Source organism: Dendropsophus ebraccatus, chromosome 3 (assembly GCF_027789765.1).
Source record: "Dendropsophus ebraccatus isolate aDenEbr1 chromosome 3, aDenEbr1.pat, whole genome shotgun sequence".
NCBI lineage: Eukaryota > Metazoa > Chordata > Amphibia > Anura > Hylidae > Dendropsophus > Dendropsophus ebraccatus.
In genome coordinates this window covers 45171392-45194745 of record NC_091456.1, presented here as the reverse complement: position 1 = coordinate 45194745, position 23354 = coordinate 45171392, and the positions used below count along the sequence as shown (strand labels likewise).

At 45.6% G+C, this 23354-nt stretch overlaps 1 protein-coding gene and 1 non-coding gene across 3 annotated transcripts; one reads left to right on the top strand and one right to left on the bottom strand.

Moving 5' to 3' along the window:
• Nucleotides 1–1831: 1831 nt before the first annotated feature.
• Nucleotides 1832–21820, bottom strand: PRMT5 (protein arginine methyltransferase 5). 2 transcript variants are annotated; one of them, XM_069961616.1, is made up of 17 exons: nt 21727–21820; nt 18344–18462; nt 16214–16299; nt 15001–15135; nt 14775–14908; nt 14644–14693; nt 14379–14542; nt 14142–14303; nt 13900–13977; nt 12093–12151; nt 11379–11501; nt 11123–11298; nt 10622–10731; nt 8887–8980; nt 3240–3356; nt 3077–3141; nt 1832–2184 (listed from the first exon to the last, which is right to left on the bottom strand). In XM_069961616.1, the coding sequence occupies exons 1-17, from the start codon at nt 21735–21737 to the stop codon at nt 2032–2034; spliced, it is 1836 nt and encodes a 611-aa protein (XP_069817717.1). In that variant the 5' UTR covers nt 21738–21820; the 3' UTR covers nt 1832–2031. The 2 variants fall into 2 exon arrangements, with proteins under 2 accessions (XP_069817717.1, XP_069817716.1); XM_069961615.1 differs by lacking the exon at nt 21727–21820 and adding an exon at nt 21022–21184.
• Nucleotides 21456–21528, top strand: TRNAR-ACG (transfer RNA arginine (anticodon ACG)). The gene has a single exon. It is a non-coding gene; the product is annotated as a tRNA-Arg (tRNA).
• Nucleotides 21821–23354: the final 1534 nt, after the last annotated feature.

Genomic DNA, 23354 nt, shown 5'->3' with positions numbered 1-23354 from the left:
ATTGGCTGTATCCATGTTGTCCAGACAACCTTAGAGCTTTATCCAAGTTTAGCAGCCCCAGCTAATCAAATGCTGAAAGTTCGGGTTCGGATCAACTCAAACCCGATTCGCTCATCTCTAGTTATCACTAATTTCACTTGATTTAGTATGCTTTATCCAACAGGAAGTTAAAAATGTAAGAACTTCACAATAATGTATTGTCTCCAACTCCTCCATCTCTCCCCAGACAACACCCCCTCCCTCTTCCTTCTCAGGAGGCTTGGCTGAATCTGGTCTCACAGTTCAAGCACCAACTAATTAAAGTGATTTCATCACTTGTGGTCAACCAATGCCACAAGCCTGCTCCATACCCATGGGAAACCCAGCTACTTTCAGGAGCTGAGAGCCATTATTCATAGTAGGCATGAAATGGCTTGCTATTTTACCTGGTTAGATGCCGCTGTCACAACAGACAGCAGGATTTAAACAGTCATTGGTTCAGTTTTCAGATAAGCTCCCTGTGATCTATTATCATGGCAGCCAGAGGCCTTCTAAAGGCCTTGGTGGCTGTGGAAACTGATCTACCTATAATGTCTGCCTATGGCAGCAGATCTCTGATATTCAATGCACTAAATTGAATAATCATTCAAATGGTTGCTTGTAGAAGTGCCCTAAGGGGAAATTAAAAGTGTAAAAGTTAAAAAAAAAAAAACTTCTGCACTTGTAACAATCAGTATTCATTATTGTATTATTTATGTACATGCACATTTACCTGATCCGTGTCTTTGCTCTTTACCATTTGAGGGTTGTTTGACCTGCATAGTCTCACAAATACATTTGTTTTTTTACTTTTTAGAGGGTTTTTTTCTCTAGCACTAAGTGGAAACTATTGTATGAAGTGATAAGGTATTGTTCCCCCTTGTTTCTTGCCATCTGACTAGTGCTTGTGATGGCATTACGTGCAGGCCATTGTTATGTGTATAATCAGTATGTATGGCAGACCATATATCCCACTTACCTTCCTGCTCTTCAGGAAAAAAAAGGTTAAAAAAAAAGTTCATGTTCAATAAACATTTGTTAATCCATTAACGAAAATTGCTGTGTTTTTGTTTGTGTTGGTTCCATGCCTGGTTTTGGCTAAAAATACAGACCAAAATATAGTATGTTTTTCCCCAGCCTGAATGTCCACATAATGCTGAATATTTATTAGGTGGACGCTTTTATCTCTCACCTAAGATAGGACATAGCAGAGGAGGCAGCCATTACTGCTCCCTTTTGGAAAGGCTACGGCATGTTTACTTATGGCAGATATTTTGCAGACAAGTTTCTGACTGAAATATTCATACGTCCAAAAGGGCCTGTACATGGATATCTGCAATCCCCAAACAATTGAATGGGTCAGTTGCACAATTATTTTTTTTTTTTTTAATGGAAAACTGTTGCATGTGGATACACTTCCAGTTCAACAACACTAAAATAGAATATAATGGCATCAGAATAGATTAGAACATGATTTATGTATGCCTGTGATTCTGCGATTTAAAGGTGTAGTCTGGGAACAAAAATACATTAGAAAGCGCCCCAGGTGCAGCAAAAAACAAACAAAGCCAAACAAAAAAAAAAAAAAAAAAAAAAAAAGGATTTTCATCCTCCCTAAACCCCTGCCACTGCAGTCCCATTAACTTCTGGTACAATCATTTAGAACCTGCTCGCTCAGCCAATCACTGGCTGCCATGGTGACCTGCCTCAGTTAGCAGTTCCTGCATTACAGGATGAAACAGAGCACTGTTGTCCCATAGAAATAGAAACACATACATTGTAGACCATTATGCAAACACAAATAAAACACACCTTTAATAATTTCAGATTTATTATTTCTATTTTCACATAAAAAAAAGAAGAACTAAGGGAGACCATGTAAGTTTTACTGAAGAATTCTGGTAGGATCTCTGCATTACATTATGCAGTATTACTCTATCCATGACAATGTCTGTAATAAACAGTCTGCTACCAGCAGGGATCATCAGCCACAGTAGAAGTCCTGCATGACGCTCACAGTCCAATGGTGTAGGAGCGACCTGTCGGATTGTGAATTGCAGAGCAGATGGGAGAAGTCACAGCCCACTCGTACCAGACTTTCTTGCCATTGTTACAACGCCAGAACCGTACACACACTGTATCTCCCTCTCGCAAAGGAATGGGTTGCTATATAGAAGGGGGAAAAAAAAATCATAGTTCAAAGTTAAAACTTAAAGGAAACTGGGTCTATACCGATACATTATGTTAAAATAAAACATATTTCTAGTGTACGTCATGGAGGGGCGGGCCAACGGTGGTTGCAGTGGGCGGGGCTAAGTGACACTATTGCTGTTAAGCCCCACCCACTTAGCACAATCTGCAGTTGAAAAAAGATCACTTTTTACTTAAACAAGCAGCATGACGTATTATATAAAATAAGGTATGAAACCTGATAAATTTACCCTTTACACCTGTGTAGAGAAGTCAGAATGAAAAAAGGGGGTGACAGTGTCACTTTAAATGACCTGTAACCTGTTGCCCTTGGTTACAGCCTGCCTAAGGGCATCCACTAGCTTGGGTCACTCATGCTCAGTTTAATCGCAGTCACATGATCTCTCTCTCTCATTAGTACTGACAGTTGGTTTACACTTCACATAAAAGCAAAGGGGATTGTGGGAAAGTGTCTGCTATGTTGTATGGCAACAGGGTCACAGTTTAGAAAGGAAACCAGTAAGTATTTAGACACATAGGGAAGAAAACTGGTACAGTGACATAAGTTACTTTGCTAAAAGCAGTACAATTGTTCTCCTTTCCTTATGTATGTGGTACATATGTGAAGTCATCCCAAGTCATCCATAAAGGGTTACAATTTCCATGACCAAGGCTTGCTCGCTCACCCACTCCATTCCACTGACTCCGTTCCACCAGTCTGGAACGTGTTGCATATGCAACATTATGGAAGCACTTCAAGTGTGTGTGTTTTTTTTTTTTGGGGGGGGGGGGGGGGAGAAGAACTAAGTTCAGGTGCAAGTAAAACGATTTTAGGATGGTAGAGATCCCTATAACTTCCATAACTCACCTTTATAGGAAAAAGAATGGGAAACCATGAAAACATTCCCGGGGAATGAGTCTCAGGGCAAATGCCTGTCAATGTAAAATAAATATCAGTAAATTCAGGACAAAGACTGAAAAAAATGTAAGGAAAAACAACAAATATTCTGCAGTGAAGATTAAATACTAACTTAGAGTGACATCCTTATAGAGCACTGTATGGAAGTATCCTGCAAATCCATGTAGTACAGTATTAAGCTTTATGTTGTATTTCAGGCAGCAGTAGCGATTGTTGTCAATCACAGGATCTGGAAAGAGAACAAGATACCCAAGTCTGTTATATGGATGGCGGCATGCACAATCCTATTATAGCATTCCCTTCAGTGGACAAATGACTTAAGTTTGTATCTAACATGGTTTCTAAGATAAATGAAAGTACAATACTAAACTAATAAGGCTAGGTTCACACTGCGTTTTCAGCATCCGTTTAACTGATCCGTTTTTTTTAAACGTCCAGAAAAATAGGGTCAGCAACGTTTTTTGGTCCGTTTTGGTCCGCCAAAAAAACGGATCCGTTTTTTTTTTTAATAATGGAAGTCAATGGAAAAACGGATGCACACAAATGAATCCGTTTTTTGCAATCCGTTTTTCATGCGTTTTTTGCAAAAAACGGATGCGTTAAACGGATGCTGAAAACGCAGTGTGAACCTAGCCTAACACAAACATATATAGGCTTCAACATGCATCAATATTGCTGAACCATTCTCTTTCCTGCTGGGAATATCTACTGCTCGGATTCTTCTTTGTAACAGGGATTACCAAATTCATTTGTAAACCCTGGATAAGCAAAACTATGAAAGCTGCATGTGTCTAGATGAATAATTAGCTGTCACAGCCTCTAAAAAGTCCCCATTTACATCCACACTGCCTCCCTATGCACACCTTACTCCACCTGGCTGAGTACTATGACCTCCACCTTGGGTCTAGGCGGTCACAGTTGTATGTACTGTCAGCCAAATATCCCTGTCCCACTATCTGAAGTCATATAGCAGCAGCCTATTGCTGGCAGCGAATAAAGAGGACCTGTCTCCCCCCGTGCCAAGGTGACAGGCTCCCAACCTCCCGCAAGAGCCCCCTATACTTACCTGATAGCGCCGGGTCCTGCTTCTTGATCCGGTCTGGTGACGGAGATTTCAGCGCCCGAAGCCCGGCACGTGCGCTCCTGAGATGAGTCCGATGCCCATAGAGAATGAATCGTGAGTCCGACGCTCCATTCATTCTCTATGAGCGTCGGACTCATCTCAGGCGCGCACGCGATAAGGTAAGTATGGGGGGGGGGGGGGGGGCTCTAGCGGGGGGTCGGGAGCCTGTCAGCCCAGCATGGGGGGTGACAGGTTCATTTAAGTGGATATGAAGAACTTAGATTTTTTTTTTTTCCCGCAAGTTCATTAAAGGAGAAGTCCAGCCAAAATAATTTTTTGATATGTTATTACTTATGGAAAGTAAGACAAATTTCTAATGTACATTACTTATGGGAAATGCACAAATAGGGCTGTTTCCCTTAATTTAGTAGATCATGGAGTGTTAGAATTCTCTCAGAAACAGTGACGTCACGAAGAACAGTAATTCCTATAGTGTCCAGAAGGGGGCGCTCTATATGTAGAAGTCTACGGGACTTTAATGTTTTTATGGGTGTCTATGTAAAGTAATGTAGTGTACAGTATGCTTTATTGAATTAATACATATATGGAATACTTTGGGAAGCAAGTGTCCTTGCTCCCCAAAGTATTCCATAAATCAGGGGTGGGGAACCTCCGGCCCGCGGGCCGCATCCGGCCCCTGAGACCTCCCGATGCGGCCCGCGGCCCGCAGCTCCCCTGTGACACGCGTTGCTGTGGAGGAGGAAGGAGCCGGCGCAAACAGCATCCTCCGGTGTCTGTGACAGCTGCCGTGCTGTCTGTGTCGGCTCCTTCCTCCTCCAGAGCGGCGCGTGTCTTCAGTCTCCTGCGGGCTGCGTGCGATGACGTCATTTCATCGCGCGCCGCCTGCAGGAGAAGACCGGCACAGAGGTCCTGGGAGAGAAGAGGACCTGGGCAGCGTGGGAGCGGAGGTAAGGTGAGTGGGATGTTTATTTTTTTTTATTTGGGGGTTAAATAGGCCACCAGGGACATGACTGATGGGGGGGATAACTAGGCTACCAGGGACATGACTGATGGGGGGGGGGGATAACTAGGCTACCAGGGACATGACTGTTGGGGGGGGGGGGGGGGGGGGATAACTAGGCCACCAGGGACAAGACTGTTGGGTGTTTACTGGTCCACCAGAGACATGACTGTTGGGGGTTAACTGGTCCACCAGGGACATGACTGTTGGGTGTTTACTGGTCCACCAGAGACATGACTGTTGGGTGTTTACTGGTCCACCAGAGACATGACTGTTGGGGGTTAACTAGGCTACCAGGGACATGCCTGATGGGGGGGATAACTAGGCCACCAGGGACATGCCTGATGGGGGGGATAACTAGGCCACCAGGGACATGCCTGATGGGGGTTAACTAGGTTACCAGGAACATGACTGTTGGGGGTTAACTGGTCCACCAGGGACATGCCTGATGGGGGTTAACTAGGCTACCAGGGACAGGCCTGATGGGGGTTAACTAGGCCACCAGGGACAGGCCTGATGGGGGTTAACTAGGCCACCAGGGACATGACTGTTGGTGGTTAACTAGGCCACCAGGGACATGAATGAGGGATTAACTAGGCTACCAGGGACATGACTGATGTGGGTTAACTAGGCTATCAGGGATATGCCTGATGGGGGTTAATTAGGCCACCAGGGACATGCCTGATGGGGGTTAACTAGGCTACCAGGGACATGACTGATGTGGGTTAACTAGGCTACCAGGGACATGCCTGATGGGGGTTAACTAGGCTACCAGGGACATGACTGATGTGGGTTAACTAGGCTATCAGGGATATGCCTCATGGGGGTTAAATAGGCCACCAGGGACATGCCTGATGGGGGTTAACTAGGCTACCAGGGACATGACTGATGGGGGTTAACTAGGCTACCAGGGACATGACTGATGTGGGTTAACTAGGCTACCAGGGACATGCCTGATGGGGGTTAACTAGGCTACCTGGGACATGCCTGATGGCGGTTAACTAGGCTCCCAGGGACAGGCCTGATGGGGGTTAACTAGGCTACCAGGGACAGGCCTGATGGGGGTTAACTAGGCCACCAGGGACATGACTGATGGGGGGGATAACTAGGCTACCAGGGACATGGCTGGGGGGGTTAACTAGGCTACCAGGGACATGGCTGGGGGTTAACAACAATAGCAGGGGCACTAGGGGAACAATACCTTGCCTTGCCCTGGGTGCTGCAAACCCACGCTACTAACTGCCGCGCACGGTATGCGGCCCTCGAATGATTTTATTAATGCCCGACCGGCCCTCGACATGGAAAAGGTTCCCCACCCCTGCCATAAATGAATTCAATCAGTACATTAGAAGGGCACAGAGCAGGGAGGGAGAGACGTCCCAATGCATCTACCTCCCCCTCCCTCCCTGCTCGGTGCTGCTGCCGCCACATATACACAGTACTATTCCCCCATTATCTGCTCATAGTATGAGCAGATGATGGGGTAATCGTACCAGGACCGCTCTCCATCATCGCTGATCCGCAGCCGGCGACATCAGGCTTGTGATATCGCTTGTGATAGCGATAATCCAGCTACTGCTCCCATCACCTGCTCATACTAGTATATAGTCCAGTCCAGTGCGGCGGATTGGCGATGATGGATCGGCAATGATGGAGATGGGCCCTGGTACTATTACCCCATCATCTGCTCATACTCGGTGCCCTTCTAATGTACTGATTGAATTCATTTATGGAATACTTTGGGGAGCAAGGACACTTGCTCCCCAAAGTATTCCATAGATGTATTCATTCAATAAAGCCCACTGTACACTACACTACTTTACATAGACACCCATAGAAACAATAAAGTCCCATAGACTTCTACATATAGAGCGCCCCCTGCTGGACACTCCATCGGAATTACAGTTCGTCGTGACTTCACTGTTTGAGAGAATTCTAACATTCCATGATATACTAAATTAAGGGAAACAGCCCTATAAGTGCATTTCTCATAATTAATGTACATTAGAAATTTGTCTAAGGGTGCCTTCACACCTAGCGACTCGCAGCGTAAATTACGCTTTGAGTCGGCTAGGTCCTGGCAGATCACTTTCACTACATACACGCAGCGGTCTCAACGACCGCTGCGTGTATGTGATTCTGCCGGCCCCTTAACCCCTTCAGCTGCCGCCCGGCTCCTGCTCCGCAGTACGGGTCCCGGCGTACTGCTCTCCCGCCCGGCCAATCAGTGTGTTGCCCTGCCGCAGCCACTGATTGGCCGGGCAGTACGCCGGGGCCCGTGCAGCGAGGAGAGGTAATGTATAGAGCAGAGTGGGAGCTGAAGGGGTTAAGGGGCTGGCAGAATTACATACACGCAGCGGTCATTCAGACCGCTGCGTGTATGTAGTGAAAGTGATCTGCAAGGACCTGACAGACTACGTAAATTACGCTGCGAGGCGCTAGGTGTGAAAGCACCCTAACTTTCCATAAGTAATAAGATATCAAAAATAATTTTGGCCGGACTTGAGGGTAGATTGGTCCCCATCAGCCAATTAGTGCTGCGGTGCACTGATTGGCTGATGGGGACCGACAGGAGCCTCACAGCAGCCGCGGCGACGGGCAGGTAATTTATGCTTCGGGCCGGGGGCTGCGGGTGGTTAAAGGGGCCGGTTTACATGTCTGCAGTGGAATGAAAATTCTGCTGCAGATATGTAACTCCATAGACCACCACACTACCAGGATCTGCAGCGGATTTCACTGCAAACAAGCAGCGTGAAATCCACTGCGAATCTGTTACATGTGAAGCTACCCTGAGGCTATGTTTCCACTATGGGATCACAGTGAAAAAAGGCATCCGTCTGTTAAGGGGGTTGGCCAATTTAGAGTAAAATAGTTTAGTGTACATTATTAGGGCCTGTTCAAACTACAGATTCTGCAACGAAATTCCGCTCGAAAGCCCCGTCCGCGGACTCCACGCTGAATCCCGTCTGCTATCTGTTTTAATGGGAGGCCACACGCACCTCTGTGACATGTCAATTCTTTGAGCGGAGGCTCGCAAGGCCTCCCACTGAAAGAGATAGGCGGGATTTGGTGCTGAGCGCTCTCTGCTGCCACCTCTGTCTGTGACAGCAACTGTCTAGAGCAGTAGCAAATCCCCATAGAAAACCACTCCTGCTTTTCAGACCAGAAAGAATAAACCACTTCCTTCATGACATACAGTAGCTGATAAGTACTGGAAGACTTGACATTTTTTAACAGAAGTAAATTACATATCTGTCACCAGCTGATTTTAAAGGTTTTTTTTTTTTTGCTGGAATACCCATTTAATAGACATGTAATACAGTGGTGCCTTGGATTACGAGCAGAATTCGTTCCGGGACCATGCTTGTAATCCAAATCCACTCTTAAACCAAAGCAAATGCTATGATTTAGAAGGTGAGGGAGACTTCCTGGGTACAGTGCTGCAGGCCATGCCCCTCCCCCACTCGCGCTCTCACCCAGTACAGGGAGCTCTTAAACCAAAGCAATGCTCTTAAACCACTGTACTTGCAACTAATTTACTCTAGCCCCCCAAGCTAGCCACTAGAAGACATATACACCCCAAAATATTGTCAGTAAACACAATTCATGCCACAAATGGCAGAACATACAGAGAGGTGACTGGGCATGTATACCATAGTTAAGAGTAATCCTCACCTTTATTAGGATGCTGAAAAGTAAAACACTGTAAGGGATTTGAGAGTTGGTGGAAGTTGTGCAGTCTTACAACATACGGCATCTCAAACTGAGCCTGTTACATGAAAGAGAACATTCTGCTGTGACGGACAGTAGGGCAGAAGTTACCATAAAAAAAAAAAAGTTAAGCGCTCTACAGACTGGACATCGCATTTTATAAAAGTTGTGTATATTGGTGTGACACAGAACCCTATGGGGGAGATTTATCAAACATGGTGTAAAGTGAAACTGGCTCAGTTGCCCCTAGCAAAAAAAAAGAAAAAAAAAAAAAAAAGAAACACACACACACACACACACACACACACACACACACACACACACACACACACACACACCTCAGCAAGGGTACCTGTCATTCTGATTTCCAAAATCTAAATCAATAGTAGATGTGAAATAAAGCAAGTTTGGAATATACATTCATTATTTTTCTTTTTAGTTATTATGCTGTAAAACAAAGCTATACTTACTTGTATCCAGGACTTCCAATGTTTAGTCTCTTTTCAACTAGCGCAAGACTAGCCATCCCACAGGTATTGGCATAGCTCTTAAGCAGCAGCAATACCCCAGGAGAGGTCTAGCCATCCTATACTACCATTTTCATCTCCCTACCACTATTTCCTCTCACTTTCTTCCATATACTGGCCCACTGCAGCTGCTAGACAGTGAGTCCTCCCAGGCCCAACACCAGAAGTGCTGTAGCTGCGAGCGTAAGAAATATACCCACACCTGCGGGAATGGTAATACTCCATTGCTTTTAGCTGGCTGCAGCTTATCAAGTCCGATCCCCAGGATCCCTCTTTTCCACACTAGATCTATGAATAGATTGTGGAAGCAGAAGAACCAGTATTTCGGAAGCCATACAAGCACATTATGTATTACATAAAGAATCTGTAATCCATGCATTCGCTTTGTCTTTCGACCTGTCCAACAATGATGAAGATTTAGGGGCACAAAATCCTTAAAGGGGTTATCTGGAGAACAGCAATGGTCCTACCTCTTCTGTCCTCTGACACTCCACTCCCCCCCCCCCCCCCCCCCCCCCCCCAGTGACCATCTCTGCTGATAACCTCCATAGAAGAGAGGGGGGCGGGATCATGTTGCATGCATTACTTGTGGGTGAAACCACCCCCACATGCATTGTACAATAGCTGCCCCATGTCACTGCGACATTGGCAACATCAGGCAGCTATTGGCCATTGCCCACAACATGCCCCTGCTCCCCTCTCATCCATGGAATTTAATAGAAGAGGCGGTCAGAGGAAGGAAGGGGCGTGCCAGAGAGCAGAAGAGGTAGGACCTTTTCTGCTTTCCAGATAACCCCTTTTAACATTTGCAGTGTTACATCCATCACCATAACAGAGTGCAGAGTTATGTCCAACACCACAACGTATGAGTGATGTGCAGGCCAAGGCGTCCGGACAGGCATGATGAGCCCTCCAGTTTATTGTGGAGATAATTACCTCTCCATTCTCGAGATCGTGGGGGTCCAGGCGGTTGGACCCCCAGCAATCAGCTTTTTATCCCCTATCCTATGGATACAGGAAAACAGATGGAAATACCACTTTGTGCAGTCAGGACAAGGATGATGGCTATGTAGTTTATAGAACAAAGAATGACAAATACCAAAAACTAAATATAAGGGGGGAAAAAACCCTAAAAAAAAAAAAAAAAAAAAAACACTACATTTCTAACTCACCTCTGGATCTCTGTCCTTTTCCCTGCATGCTCGCACCTCATTGTAAAGTTTGGAGGAAGATATTGGGGCCAAATAAGAAGTATACTCCCCTGGAATACTAACACCACCCTCTGCCAAAGACAAATAAAAATGTCAAGTTAATGGGAGAAGGAATTAACAACAAGATGATGTGCTGACTGGAACGCTCCTTTAAAGGGGTTATCCAGTGCCACAAAAACATGGCCACTTCAGAGACAACACGACTCTTGTCTCCAGTTCAGGTGCAGTTTGCAATTAAGCTCCATTCACTTCAATGGAACTGAGCAGCAAAACCTCACCCAAGCTGGAGACAAGAGCGGGGCTGTCTCTGGAAGAAAGTGGCCATGTTTTTGTGGCGCTGGAAACCCCTTTAACAGCATAGCATCTAAATGCAGATTTTGTACTGAACCCAACGACAACACGTCTATTGATGTAGGTGTAAGTTTCCTTGGTGTGAGAAAGGCAAATAAGCAGAACAAAAACCTTTAAGAAAGTGCTGGGCTCCATCCAGACATTCAGGGGACAGTTCATTGTCTCCAAAGGATCCTAGGAGCTCACTAACAATAATATCTGCTTTCTCAGGAGGATTCCATTCTCTCATATCACTGGACACCACGGTCACCTGACTACCCCATTCTTCATAGCGCCAACCTTCTAACCTGAGTGGAGACAGAAAAAGAAATTGTTTCCTGGTTGAAGGTTTCGGAGGACTCTTAAGGCTTCAGTGTTGGTCACTTACGTGATGACAGCATTAGGGTTTTTTTCCACTGCATATACTTTAATCATCCGTTCTGCTTGCTTAGCAGCTCGAAGGGACGCATTCACCAGAGGGCCCCGGCCTGCTCCGAGGACCATTAGAATCCTAGAAGGAGGAGACAAAAATATATACGCTGGCTGAAATCTCTGATAGGAGCAGTCAAAGGAAATAACTACTGACAGATCAGAGGGGATTAAAGGGGTTATACAGTGTTAGAAAAACATGGCCACATTATTCCAGAGACAGCACCACTCGTGTCTCCAGTTTGGTTGGGGATTTGCAACTCTGTTCCATTGAAGTGAATGGAGCTTAAATACAAACCACATCTGGAGACAAGAGCCATGTTATCTGTGGAATAAAGATGTTTTTCTAACACTGGATAACCCCTTTAAGGCCAAAACAGCCATTTCTGACAGGTTCTAATTCTTAGGGCCCGGGTGTTGAGGGTAGATGTGACCAGCTAAGCACTTTTCCTATATGTTTCTTCTCAGCTTAGCTTTGAGAGGGGCAGAGGTCTCAGCACCTGGCAGACTACCACTGCTCAACATTTCTGATAGGTCTCTATGACAGGGTTAGAAGTTGGTCAAAATCATAGTTTGCTTTTGAAGCTATAGACACAAATGCCAGCAGCACAGTAATCGGGTTACCCTAAGGTGGTACACCTAAAGCATAATGGGGAACAAACATTACACCTACTGTGTGTTAGTTTCCTTTTCTTCCTCTGGAACTCTGTCCAGCAAACATTTATACACCGCCTGTAATGGAAACAGTATATACAGAGAAGCATAAGAAATAAATCTGTTTTTCCAGTAGAGAGGAGAAAAAAATCCCAGAAACTGATATTTTAGTTTTATCACTGCCTGATTAATATAGCCGCATTGGTTTACCTACAAATACATACACTAACTGTGTTAGATGTATCAATCATTGCTTTCATCTCTATACTTGTATCGCATGTGGTTGGCTACCATGTTTGCTAGGAACGGGTTGGTGAATCATTACCTGCTCCAAAATGCCAATGTATAGCTGGGAAGCCCAGCAAAAATGTTGTGTGAACCTTTTTTGTATTATATATCATTGTCAGCAATAGACAAAGACATTGTGGGGCTGTAAGAGTCCTTTAACCCCTTAGCGACCCATGACGTATCTGATACGTCATGGCGCCGCGGGGGGTGTTCAGAGCGGGGTTAGCCGGCGCGGGTCCCGTTGCCGCGCCGGCTAATTAAGCACTTCAATGCAGCTGTCAAACCTGACAGCTGCATTGAAGTGCTTTATGCACACTATCCCTGGTGTCTAGTGGGTCGGATCTATGAGAGATCAGTGCTATGTATATACAAGCCCCCCAGGGGGGCTTCTAGTCCATGTAAAAAAAAAAGTAAAAAAGTGTTTATTAATAAAAAATCCCCTCCCCTAATAAAAGTCCAAATCACCCCCCTTTTCCCATTTTATAAATATAAATTAATAAATAAACATATTTAGTATCGCCGCGCGCGTAATCGCCCGAACTATTAATCACATTCCTGATCTCGCACGGTAAACGGCGTCAGCGCAAAAAAATTCCAAAGTGCAAAATTGCGCATTTTTGGTCGCATCAAATCCAGAAAAAATGTAATAAAAAAACGATCAAAAAGTCGTATATGCGCAATCAAGGTACCGATAGAAAGAACGCATCATGGCGCAAAAACTGACACCTCACACAGCCCCATAGACCAAAGGATAAAAGCGCTATAAGCCTGGGAATGGAGCGATTTTAAGGAACGTATATTTGTTAACAATGGTTTGAATTTTTTACAGGTCATCAGATACAATATAAGTTATACATGTTATATATCATAGTAATCGTAACGACTTGAGGAACATGCATAACAAGTCAGTTTTACCATAGGACGGACGGCGTAAATGCAAAACTCCCCGAAATCAAAACAAATTCGTTTTATTTTCAATTTGACAGCGCAAATGATTTTTTTCCGGTTTCGCAGCATATGTTATGGAAAAATAATGCCGGTCATTGCAAAGTACAATTGGTTTCGCAAAAAATAAGCGCTCATATACGTCTCTAGGTGAAAAAATGCAAGCTCTATGGACTTTTAAACTTAAAATGGAATAAGCAAAAGCGCAAAAACGAAAATAGGCTTTGACCTTAAGGGGTTAATAAGCTATTAAGAGGTTAACGGCAATATGGGCTATTAAAGGGCTGTCCCGGAGGCTGCTAAAAATTCGGAAGATACTCAAGTATCACCCACTGAGAGTTCAGGCATTATTCTGATCGTGGGAGTCACAGAAGTCAGATGCCACCCCCACACAATCACGCAGTTATCCCCTATGCTGTGGATAGGTTTTAATGGCGACAAGGTCCCTGTAGGGACAACAAATATGACTCTGAATCAATAAAAGTCAGCTTTCAATGTAATATAAACAAGCCCAATATAATCTTGCCAAAAACCCCTAAGCCACAATACAAAATGTAATGACCTATACATTTTAGGCACATAAGTAACTTCACCTGCTGGTACTGTGAATATTTTACTGGATCCTTCTCAAAAACTTCATAGGTTTGAGATTCTAAGTTATCCATCAGAGGCTGAAGAAGAAGAAAAAAAGTCAGGCTAGTAACGATGAAGCAGTAAGATACATTACATACCATAATGTAACCCATACAACCAAGATGCTATTTGTATCATTCACAAGAAGGACGTTCTGACATTCCTGAAACCAGTCAATTGGTTATATAGTCCGGTTACTTACCTGCAGGGGCGACTGTAAATAATCCTCGTATCCTTTAGCGAACATCTCATAAGCATTTGGCGGAGGGCGATTCTGACTTAAGTACTCCAAATATTGCAAGTACGAACAGAAATCCTTCTCGGAATGGTGATGTGCCCCGGAAATCACGAATTGCACCTCCAGCTAGAGAAGAAATGAAATAAGATGAGGCCACACCATTTAATAGACTACTCCGTGTCCTAGGAACGCAAGAGTTACCTTAAACAGCCGGAAGATGAGTCTCTGGTGTAGTTTGGACAGGACGGGGAATCCTTTCTTGTTAGTGAGGAATATGCTGGTGGGAAGTATAGCTGCCTTGATAGGTTCACCCAACCACCGGTCTATCACATTACTACCTGGCAGATCAGCGCCTACCTCTATAGCTGATGGGACGTAATTTGACAATAAGAAAAAAAAAGAAGAAATTTACAAGGCCAATGTTAGAAGGATGAGAAGTCAAAAATGTGCAGATTTATCGGCTCACCCAAGGCTATTTTCTTGTTGTAATCACACAGCGTCCTGAAATTATGCCACCTATAATGTAATGATGAGAACAAATCAGCACCCCACCAGCTGTCTAGGACCCCCAGTCCATTCCTACTCCCGTCTTCTCACCAGATCCATGTCCTTTCTTCTCCCACGTTCTCGTCATCCACGTTCTCGTCATCATCGCAGTTCTGAGTTGGGTCATTCTCTATGAGGTCTTCTCGCAGATCATTGGAAGCCATTAGTGGTACTCTCATCCAGAACTTATAATGCAAGATGAAAAAAAAATTAAGTAAATCAACTCAGCTTTAGTTTTAATACACCAGTAATAGGGGAATGAACAGCATAACCTTACCATTGTGGAATGGTGGCCAGTGTGAATGTGATTTAAAAGCAGCCGGGCCAGGTTGCTGTTTTCCTCCTGGGTAATTGGAATCAGAAAAGCAGGAAGGCCGAGATAGGCTGAGAAGTTCAATTCCTGAAGCAGAGCCTGTAAGGTTAATATTGATATATCAGGACCGCTGATTGTTGTAAAGAGAACATCCAACCGTGACCTTAAAGTTTTTTCTCAAGTTAAGAAAAACAGTTACTAAAATGGAGGAAATGGCATAATAAAACAAAAAGAACCTATACTATCCTGATAAACCAGCTGACCAGGGTGATCCCATATGACCAGCTGGTGTATAATGAACCTATACTATCCTGATAAACCAGCTGACCAGGGTGATCCCATATGACCAGCTGGTGTATAATGACATCATAGAGCTTGTTCCCTTGCCCAAAACCACCATCTATGAGCCATAATAAAAAAAACTACCAGTAACAATGACTACCAAGTTGTTTTTCATGGAAAATGGCAGGCTAAAGCTTTCTGCAGCAAAATCAGCTGTTCTCTGTGGGTTCTAGGAGCGGGGTGGAGGGTGATGGACCAAGTGCACAGGCAAATTCATTTTAAAAGTCACTGCATCTGTATAAAGCCTCACCTTAAACAGCACTATTTTCTCTCTCTATATCTATCTATCTATCTATTATTATACACACAAACACACACAGATAATTAATACTACTTTTCCTTATCCATAAGTAGTATGTCAGGGAAGACATCATGTGAATCCGGCTGCACGTCTTAGCCCTGCCCCAACATCAGATTTTTCTTAAGCAATCATCTCCGCCCGTGCCATAGACTCCATTCTATGCATGGGCGGACTCCGCTGTACGTATAAAGGATGAACCGGTATCTGCCAGACCATGGAATGGACTATGGCACGGGTGGAAATGCACAACATGACCTAACACGTATGGAGGCCAAATGACTTTCCCTCAGCAGATAAAGTCAGGGGAGAGAAGTATTGGCCACGTTAAATTTCAGCTTTTGTTTTCGGAGACCGAAGCTACTGCTATAGGAAATTTAGGAAACAAGAATAATTTTTGCGAATATGGGAAAGGTATTCCATATGAAATAAAACCATGGGATGGGACGGTATTTTATATAAATTCACACTATGAGATGTTAGCAACACTAGACCCAAAGCTGTGACATAGCCATCACAATTACCATTTGCTCTTACCGCTTCTGAAGTTTTGCGGATTGATGGTATTTCTGAATCTGCTTTTATCCATTCGGAGAGCTTCCCTACAATAAGCGAGTTCCAGTCTGTAACAGAGAAGTTTTTCTTTTCAAGAAATGATGATAATCACCATATCAACCCCGGAGGAGAAAGAAAGCAGCACCAGATCCAAAAGGGCTCCCTGTAGAAGTTAGTTTCCACATGTTTCATTTCACAATTGTGTGAGGATTCTGAAATATATCTTTAAGGCCATGTTCACACACTGAAAACATCAGCCGTTGTTTGACATGTTCACCCTGCCTATACTGTAGTATCGGGAGGATGAACATCACTTGATTTTGATTGGAAAACAGTGTAAAAGTACACCCGGGAGCTGTACTTTACACTGAGTACAGGCTATCTTGTGCGGCTGCTGTTCACTGAATAGCGGCTGCACAAAATAGACTTGCCGATTATATTGTGCGGCCGCAGAGGACCACAGCCGTAGTGTATAAAGGGTGTATACACTATGGTTATGGTTCCATAGACTGCTATACACAAACAGCGCTGTAAAATAATGGCAAAATACATTGTGTGAACATGGCCTTAAAGTACTTGGAGCAGTTTTTAAGCTACTGACCACCTCACATAATGGACACCTTAGGTTTATTCTTCCCTTTTACCTTGATATACTGAATTTCTTTCTCCTAATACAGCACTGTTCTCTCTCAATTGATAAAACCCGCTCTAACCCAGCATCCTGGGAGGCTTCTCCTAAAGCTCAGTTATTAGTTGCCTAATTTTTTTGTTAATACACTGTATATCATATGTACCTTTTTAACACCTGCTGCACCAGGAAAGACACTGCCTTTGCATTAAGCCATGACTGACTCCTTCCTCCCTTCCCTGTTCTTGCCTTCTGTATCCCACCCTTCTTGTGGATTCACACAGACACACACACCTTTTCGTTCCTTAATATCTAATACAAAAATTCTAAGTGTGAAAAACTAAAATTTATGTAATGCTGACCACCCACTTTAAAAGGGAAATTATCAGCAGATTAGACAATCTAACCTGCTGATATCTTCCTATTGTGCACAAGGCACCGAGGATGAAGGCAAGTCTTTTACCTTCATCCTCTGCGCCTCCTCCATGCAGTGTGTAGTTAAATCCCTATGCTAATAAGACGGTTTGGTGCCCTGGAAATGGCGCTACCAGTGAACTGATCCTGCCTGCTCCAGCCAGGGGCAGACTGGTACAACTGGGGTTGGTAGTCTCACCCACAGTGCGCCAAACCGCCTAGAGAATTAACTACAAACTGTACAGAAACACGCTGAGGATATAGGTAAGAAATGAACAGGCACACTTGTCTGAGCCAGAGATATCTGACAGCCAAATGAGCTTTCTATTGACAGGTATTTACTTTGCAAGGCCGCCTTTATCCAGTCCTTGTGTACATCTGTGCCTGGTGCCTGTCTGGTGTGTGGGATTTGTGTGACAATACAATTTAAATGCATCTGTATTTCTTACATCTCTTCAAGCAGCTTAAAGGAGAAGTCCAGTGAAAACTTATTAAAGTATTGTATTGCCCCCCAAAAGTTATACAAATCACCAATATACAATTATTACAGGAAATGCTTATAAAAAGCTTTTTTCCCTGCACTTACTACTGCATCAAGGCTTCACTTTCTAAATAACATGGTGATGTCACGACCTGACTCCCAGAGCTGTGTGGGCTGTGGCTGCTGGAGAGGATGATGGCAGGGGGACACTGAGGGACACAGGGCACTGAGAATCCCTCTGCCATAATCCTCTCCAGCAGCCACAGCCCGCACAGCTCTGGGAGTCGGGTCGTGACATCACCATGTTATCCAGGTCGTGACATCACCATGTTATCCAGGTCGTGACATCACCATGTTATCCAGGTCGTGACATCACCATGTTATCCAGGTCGTGACATCACCATGTTATCCAGGGAGTGAAGCCATGATGCAGTAGTAATTGCAGGGAAAAAAGCATTTTATAAGCATTTCCCATAAGTGTATATTGGGGATTTGTATAACTTTTAGGGGGCAATACAATACTTTAATAAAAATTTTCACCAGACTTCTCTTTTAAGTAAAAGACATACAGAGTCAATCAATACTTTACCTCTTCCGGAAAGGAGCAGATCTGAGCGGGTCTGTGGTCCAGATCGGGACTTAGCAGGCTCCTGATGGAACTCTCTTTTAAACCGTGGGTGGAATATTGGCATACACAGGAAGTCAAAGCTAAGAAAAGCCATGGAAACAAAGAAGAAATATCAAATAATATACAGTAAGAAAACAACGTCCATACCCCACACACTAAGAACAGCTGAAAGGACTTGAAGAGGCAAAGTGTCAACTTCTTTATTTTAGCAATCCAAATCCTCCTCAGAATAAAACCTGTAACGTCTTATTACAGATGAGTGAAGCAAAACCGATGGGCTTTTGAATCCTGCAGGTTGGCAGCTCCGTGAAGAGGGTGGTCATTGGGCTGTATCCACCCTCCTTCCGGAGCCGCCAGCCTTCCAGATTCAAACGCTGATCAGTTTTACGTAGCATAAAGCAAAAACCAGGCTGCTTCGCTCATCTCTAGTTTTTACAACATTTTTTTCTTGTAAAAAATTTGATTACTCTGCCAGCAAGAAATGGGATTGGCGCACTCGACTACCAGGTAGAAGTGGTTATGATAGGCTGTACATGTCAGGGATTCAATATTGATTATGGGAAAATAAATACATTTGCATAGAGAGGTTACACAAAGGAAGATGGAAAAGCGTACAACTAGGCTAAATGGCACAGAGCTGCTTTACAGATAAGTTCAGCAATATAACTAGAGATGAGTGAATCGCTTTGTTTGATCAGCGCTCCGCTCATAAAGCCGCCAGCCTTTCAGCCATGCTCCACTCTGTCGCTGAGCAACACTGAAAGGCCGGCGGTTTGATGAGCGGAATTCCACCTCCATCACTGACTGGCTGAGCGGACTTGAAATGTCACGTCTCGAGCCCGCATCAGAGACCAGGAAGCGGCGACCCGCTGCTGGAAGCGGGGAGGTGAGTGGACGTCGTTGCCCTCAGCCACCTCCTCCCCGGCCAGATCGGAAAAAAACCCTGATGGCTTCTACGTCTCTGGTAAAGACAGGTCCACAGCCATTACTGGTGTATGAGAGCTGTACAGTGCAGCCTGTATTCTGCTGGTGCTCTGTCAGGCAATAGAAGGGGATGTGCTCAATGTCTCTAACATGTACGGGGTCACAGGAGCGGGGGGCTCTAACATGTACGGGGTCACAGGAGCTGGGGGCTCTAACATGTACGGGGTCACAGGAGCGGGGGGCTCTAACATGTACGGGGTCACAGGAGCGGGGGGCTCTAACATGTACGGGGTCACAGGAGCGGGGGGCTCTAACATGTACGGGGTCACAGGAGAAGGGGGGCTCTAACATGTACGGGGTCACAGGAGAGGGGGGCTCTAACATGTACGGGGTCACAGGAGAGGGGGGCTCTAACATGTACGGGGTCACACACAGGAGAGGGGGGCTCTAACATGTACGGGGTCAGATGAGATGGGGGGCTCTAACATGTACGGGGTCACAGGAGAGGGGGGCTCTAACATGTACGGGGTCACAGGAGAGGGGGGCTCTAACATGTACGGGGTCAGATGAGAAGGGGGGCTCTAACATGTACGGGGTCACAGGAGAGGGGGGCTCTAACATGTACGGGGTCACAGGAGAGGGGGGCTCTAACATGTACGGGGTCACAGGAGAGGGGGGCTCTAACGTATGGGGTCACAGGAGAGGGGGGCTCTAACATGTACGGGGTCACAGGAGAGGGGGGCTCTAACATGTACGGGGTCACAGGAGCGGGGGGCTCTAACATGTACGGGGTCACAGGAGAGGGGGGCTCTAACATGTACGGGGTCACAGGAGAGGGGGGCTCTAACATGTACGGGGTCACAGGAGAGGGGGGCTCTAACGTATGGGGTCAGATGAGAAGGGGGGCTCTAACATGTACGGGGTCACAGGAGAGGGGGGCTCTAACATGTACGGGGTCACAGGAGAGGGGGGCTCTAACGTATGGGGTCAGATGAGAAGGGGGGCTCTAACATGTACGGGGTCACAGGAGCGGGGGGCTCTAACATGTATGGGGTCACAGGAGAGGGGGGCTCTAACATGTACGGGGTCACAGGAGAGGGGGGCTCTAACATGTACGGGGTCACAGGAGAGGGGGGCTCTAACATGTACGGGGTCACAGGAGAGGGGGGCTCTAACATGTACGGGGTCAGATGAGATGGGGGGCTCTAACATGTACGGGGTCACAGGAGAGGGGGGCTCTAACATGTACGGGGTCACAGGAGAGGGGGGCTCTAACATGTACGGGGTCACAGGAGAGGGGGGCTCTAACATGTACAGGGTCACAGGAGAGGGGGGCTCTAACATGTACAGGGTCACAGGAGAGGGGGGCTCTAAGCATAAGCTACACACTGGCTGCGGCCTATAATATATCTCCTTACCCTCCTCAGTGATTCCCTCCACACTGTCTAGAGCCTATAATGCAGAGATATATATATATATCCTTATCCTCCTAGGTGATACCCTCCACACTGGCTGCCGCCTATAATGCAGATGTATACATATATCCCCTCATGGCTGCCTGTGGGTGACACTTACACACTCCCTCCCATTGCACTAGCGCTGCCCATGTGCCTGCACGCTACATACTACATGCTACAGTAAGAAAGCATGTGACCGCACATGTCCCCGGTCCTAGTAGCGGCCGCCACAGTCGGCTTCCCAGCCCCGAGCCTCACCCCTGCTTGGCCACCGCCCCCAGCGTCTCCGCCACCTCAGGGACACAGTTGAGATCCCGACCGCTGGACACCCGGCCTCCCCCGCTGCCCGCTGACGCCATCTTGAACACAGAATCACTCCACGCGCGCTGGACAAGACCCGCCCTCCCTTGTGACAACTGTCATCATCATCCAATGGGAACGAAGAATGGGCGGTGGGTAACAGCCAATCCCATCCGTTCTACAAACACTGGTATAGCGGTCACGGCGTTCCAAAAGAATAAGCAGCCTATCAGAGTGGGGCTAGACACACAGGGGGCGTTCCCTGGAGGAAGCTACGTAATCTCAGTACGGAAACACGCCCTTGTACAACCATAGCAACAGTCAAGCAAACCAATCATGGCTCAGAGGAAGTGCCTTCAATGGGTGTGATGGATTCTCTGTTACATGTCAATGGGCCAGTGGCGCAATGGATAACGCGTCTGACTACGGATCAGAAGATTCTAGGTTCGACTCCTGGCTGGCTCGAATGACATTTTTTTTTTCTCCCTCTGTGTAATTATGATATCATTGGGTTATATGTTCCTATGTAATACATGTGTTCTGTTTACCTTTTATTATGACCAAAATAATAGTATTTTGCTTATACTCACCCTTATTGGCTATATCCACATTTGTCATTATATTATATACATTAAATGTGCTGTTTTTAGTAAAGTAACTTACATAACTACCATTCATCTTCTCTAGTCATCTGATCGCTTCCTGGTTATCTCTCTGCACTCTGACCCTGCGGTTGCCATGCAACAGTGCAGCCACTTTCCCACAATCCTCCTTGCTTGCATCTGAAGTGAAAACCAACTGCCAGTACTTATGAGACCGATCATGTGACAATCGAACTGAGCATGTGCAGTTGACTGTAACCAAGGGCAACAGATGTTCATTTTACATAATCTATCAGTATAGACCTAGTTTTCTTTGTGACACAACCCCTTTATTTGGTTCTGGAAGGCAGTCTGAGAGCCGAGCAGTGTTTTCCTATAAGAAATAATGTAAATGTGTTTAATCGGTTTTAGCACCAACCAATAATTAGCAATAATTAACTACAGCACTCGTTTATAGCATTAACCCTTTGAGGACCAAGCCCAAAATGACCCAGTGGACAGCGCCAATTTTCATTGTTGCGTTTTCGTTTTTTCCTCCCCCCCTTCTAAGAGCTCTAGCACTTTCATTTTTCTGTCTTCTAGGGCCATGTTAGTGATTGTTTTCTCCAGGAATAGGTGTACTTTGTAATGGCGCCTTTATTCTACCAAAACATGTATGACAGAACCCCCACTTACATACTTGCATCCCGCTGGGAATAGGTAAGTTAACCACCCGTCGACCGGGGCATACATTGCCTGCTCCCCGCTCCGGCTTGCTTCGGGGGTTCACGGCTGCACATCCCACACAGTGGGGCAGCGCACTGATTGGTTGAGCAGGACGAGCAGATGCCGGAACCCCCCGAATTAAGCCGGAGCGGGCAGCAGGCAATGTATGCCCCGGCCGGCGGGGGGTTAACTTACATATTCACAGCGGGATGCAAGTATGTAAGTGGGGGTTCCGTCATACGAACCTGAACATCAGCGCGGTTCGATCATCTCTGCTGATGCCGGACATGTAAATTCTTGAGCGGAGGCGTGTGAGCCCTCCCATTCAAACTGATAAAAGGCAGGATTCAGCGTCAAGTCTGTGCGGTGGGGTTCCACACAGAATCTCGGCGCTAATTCCGCATTGTGAACGGGGCCCTATGGGGAATATTGACGGAAAGCAGGGCCGGCCGGGATTGTGCTGCTGCAATCTTTCCATGACTGTATTTCCTGATGCTAGAAGCGGGGTGCACTGTTCTCTTTCTTGATGTTGTCCTTTCCAGTCAATCATGCCGCTCCGGGGTAAAGGTGACTCTCTAGCAGTCAATTGACTGACAGAGCATCATTGGTCTTCATGACTATGCACGAATCCAACTCCTTGGACAACCCAGTTATCAGGTATACTCTTTTTTTATGACAAGAAACTTGATGATTTCTTCATATTATGACCATTGATCTTTGATTGTACCTGGGTACCTGTGCCCATTAGCTTCCAACAAGTGCACTGTATGCATATTGTACTACTATGTTTATTTACCCAACCTATAGATATGTTGTGAATTGATATACTCTCATGGATATCAAACATGGTGTAAAGCGAAACTGGCTTAGTTGCCCCTAGCAACCAATCAGATTCCACCTTTCATTTTCCAAAGAGTCTGTGAGAAATGAAAAGTGGAATCTGATTGATTGGTTGCTAGGGGCAACTAATCCAGTTTCGCTTTA

Coding starts and splice junctions, on each gene's coding strand:
- PRMT5 (XM_069961615.1), bottom strand. CDS start 21,122: ATGGCGTCAGCGGGCAGCGGGGGAGGCCGGGTGTCCAGCGGTCGGGAT. Junction 8,981..10,621: donor AAAAGGACAGAGATCCAGAG/GTGAGTTAGAAA, acceptor TTCATGTAACAG/GCTCAGTTTGAGATGCCGTA. Junction 3,357..8,886: donor TTTTCAGCATCCTAATAAAG/GTGAGGATTACT, acceptor TTCTCTTTCCAG/ATCCTGTGATTGACAACAAT.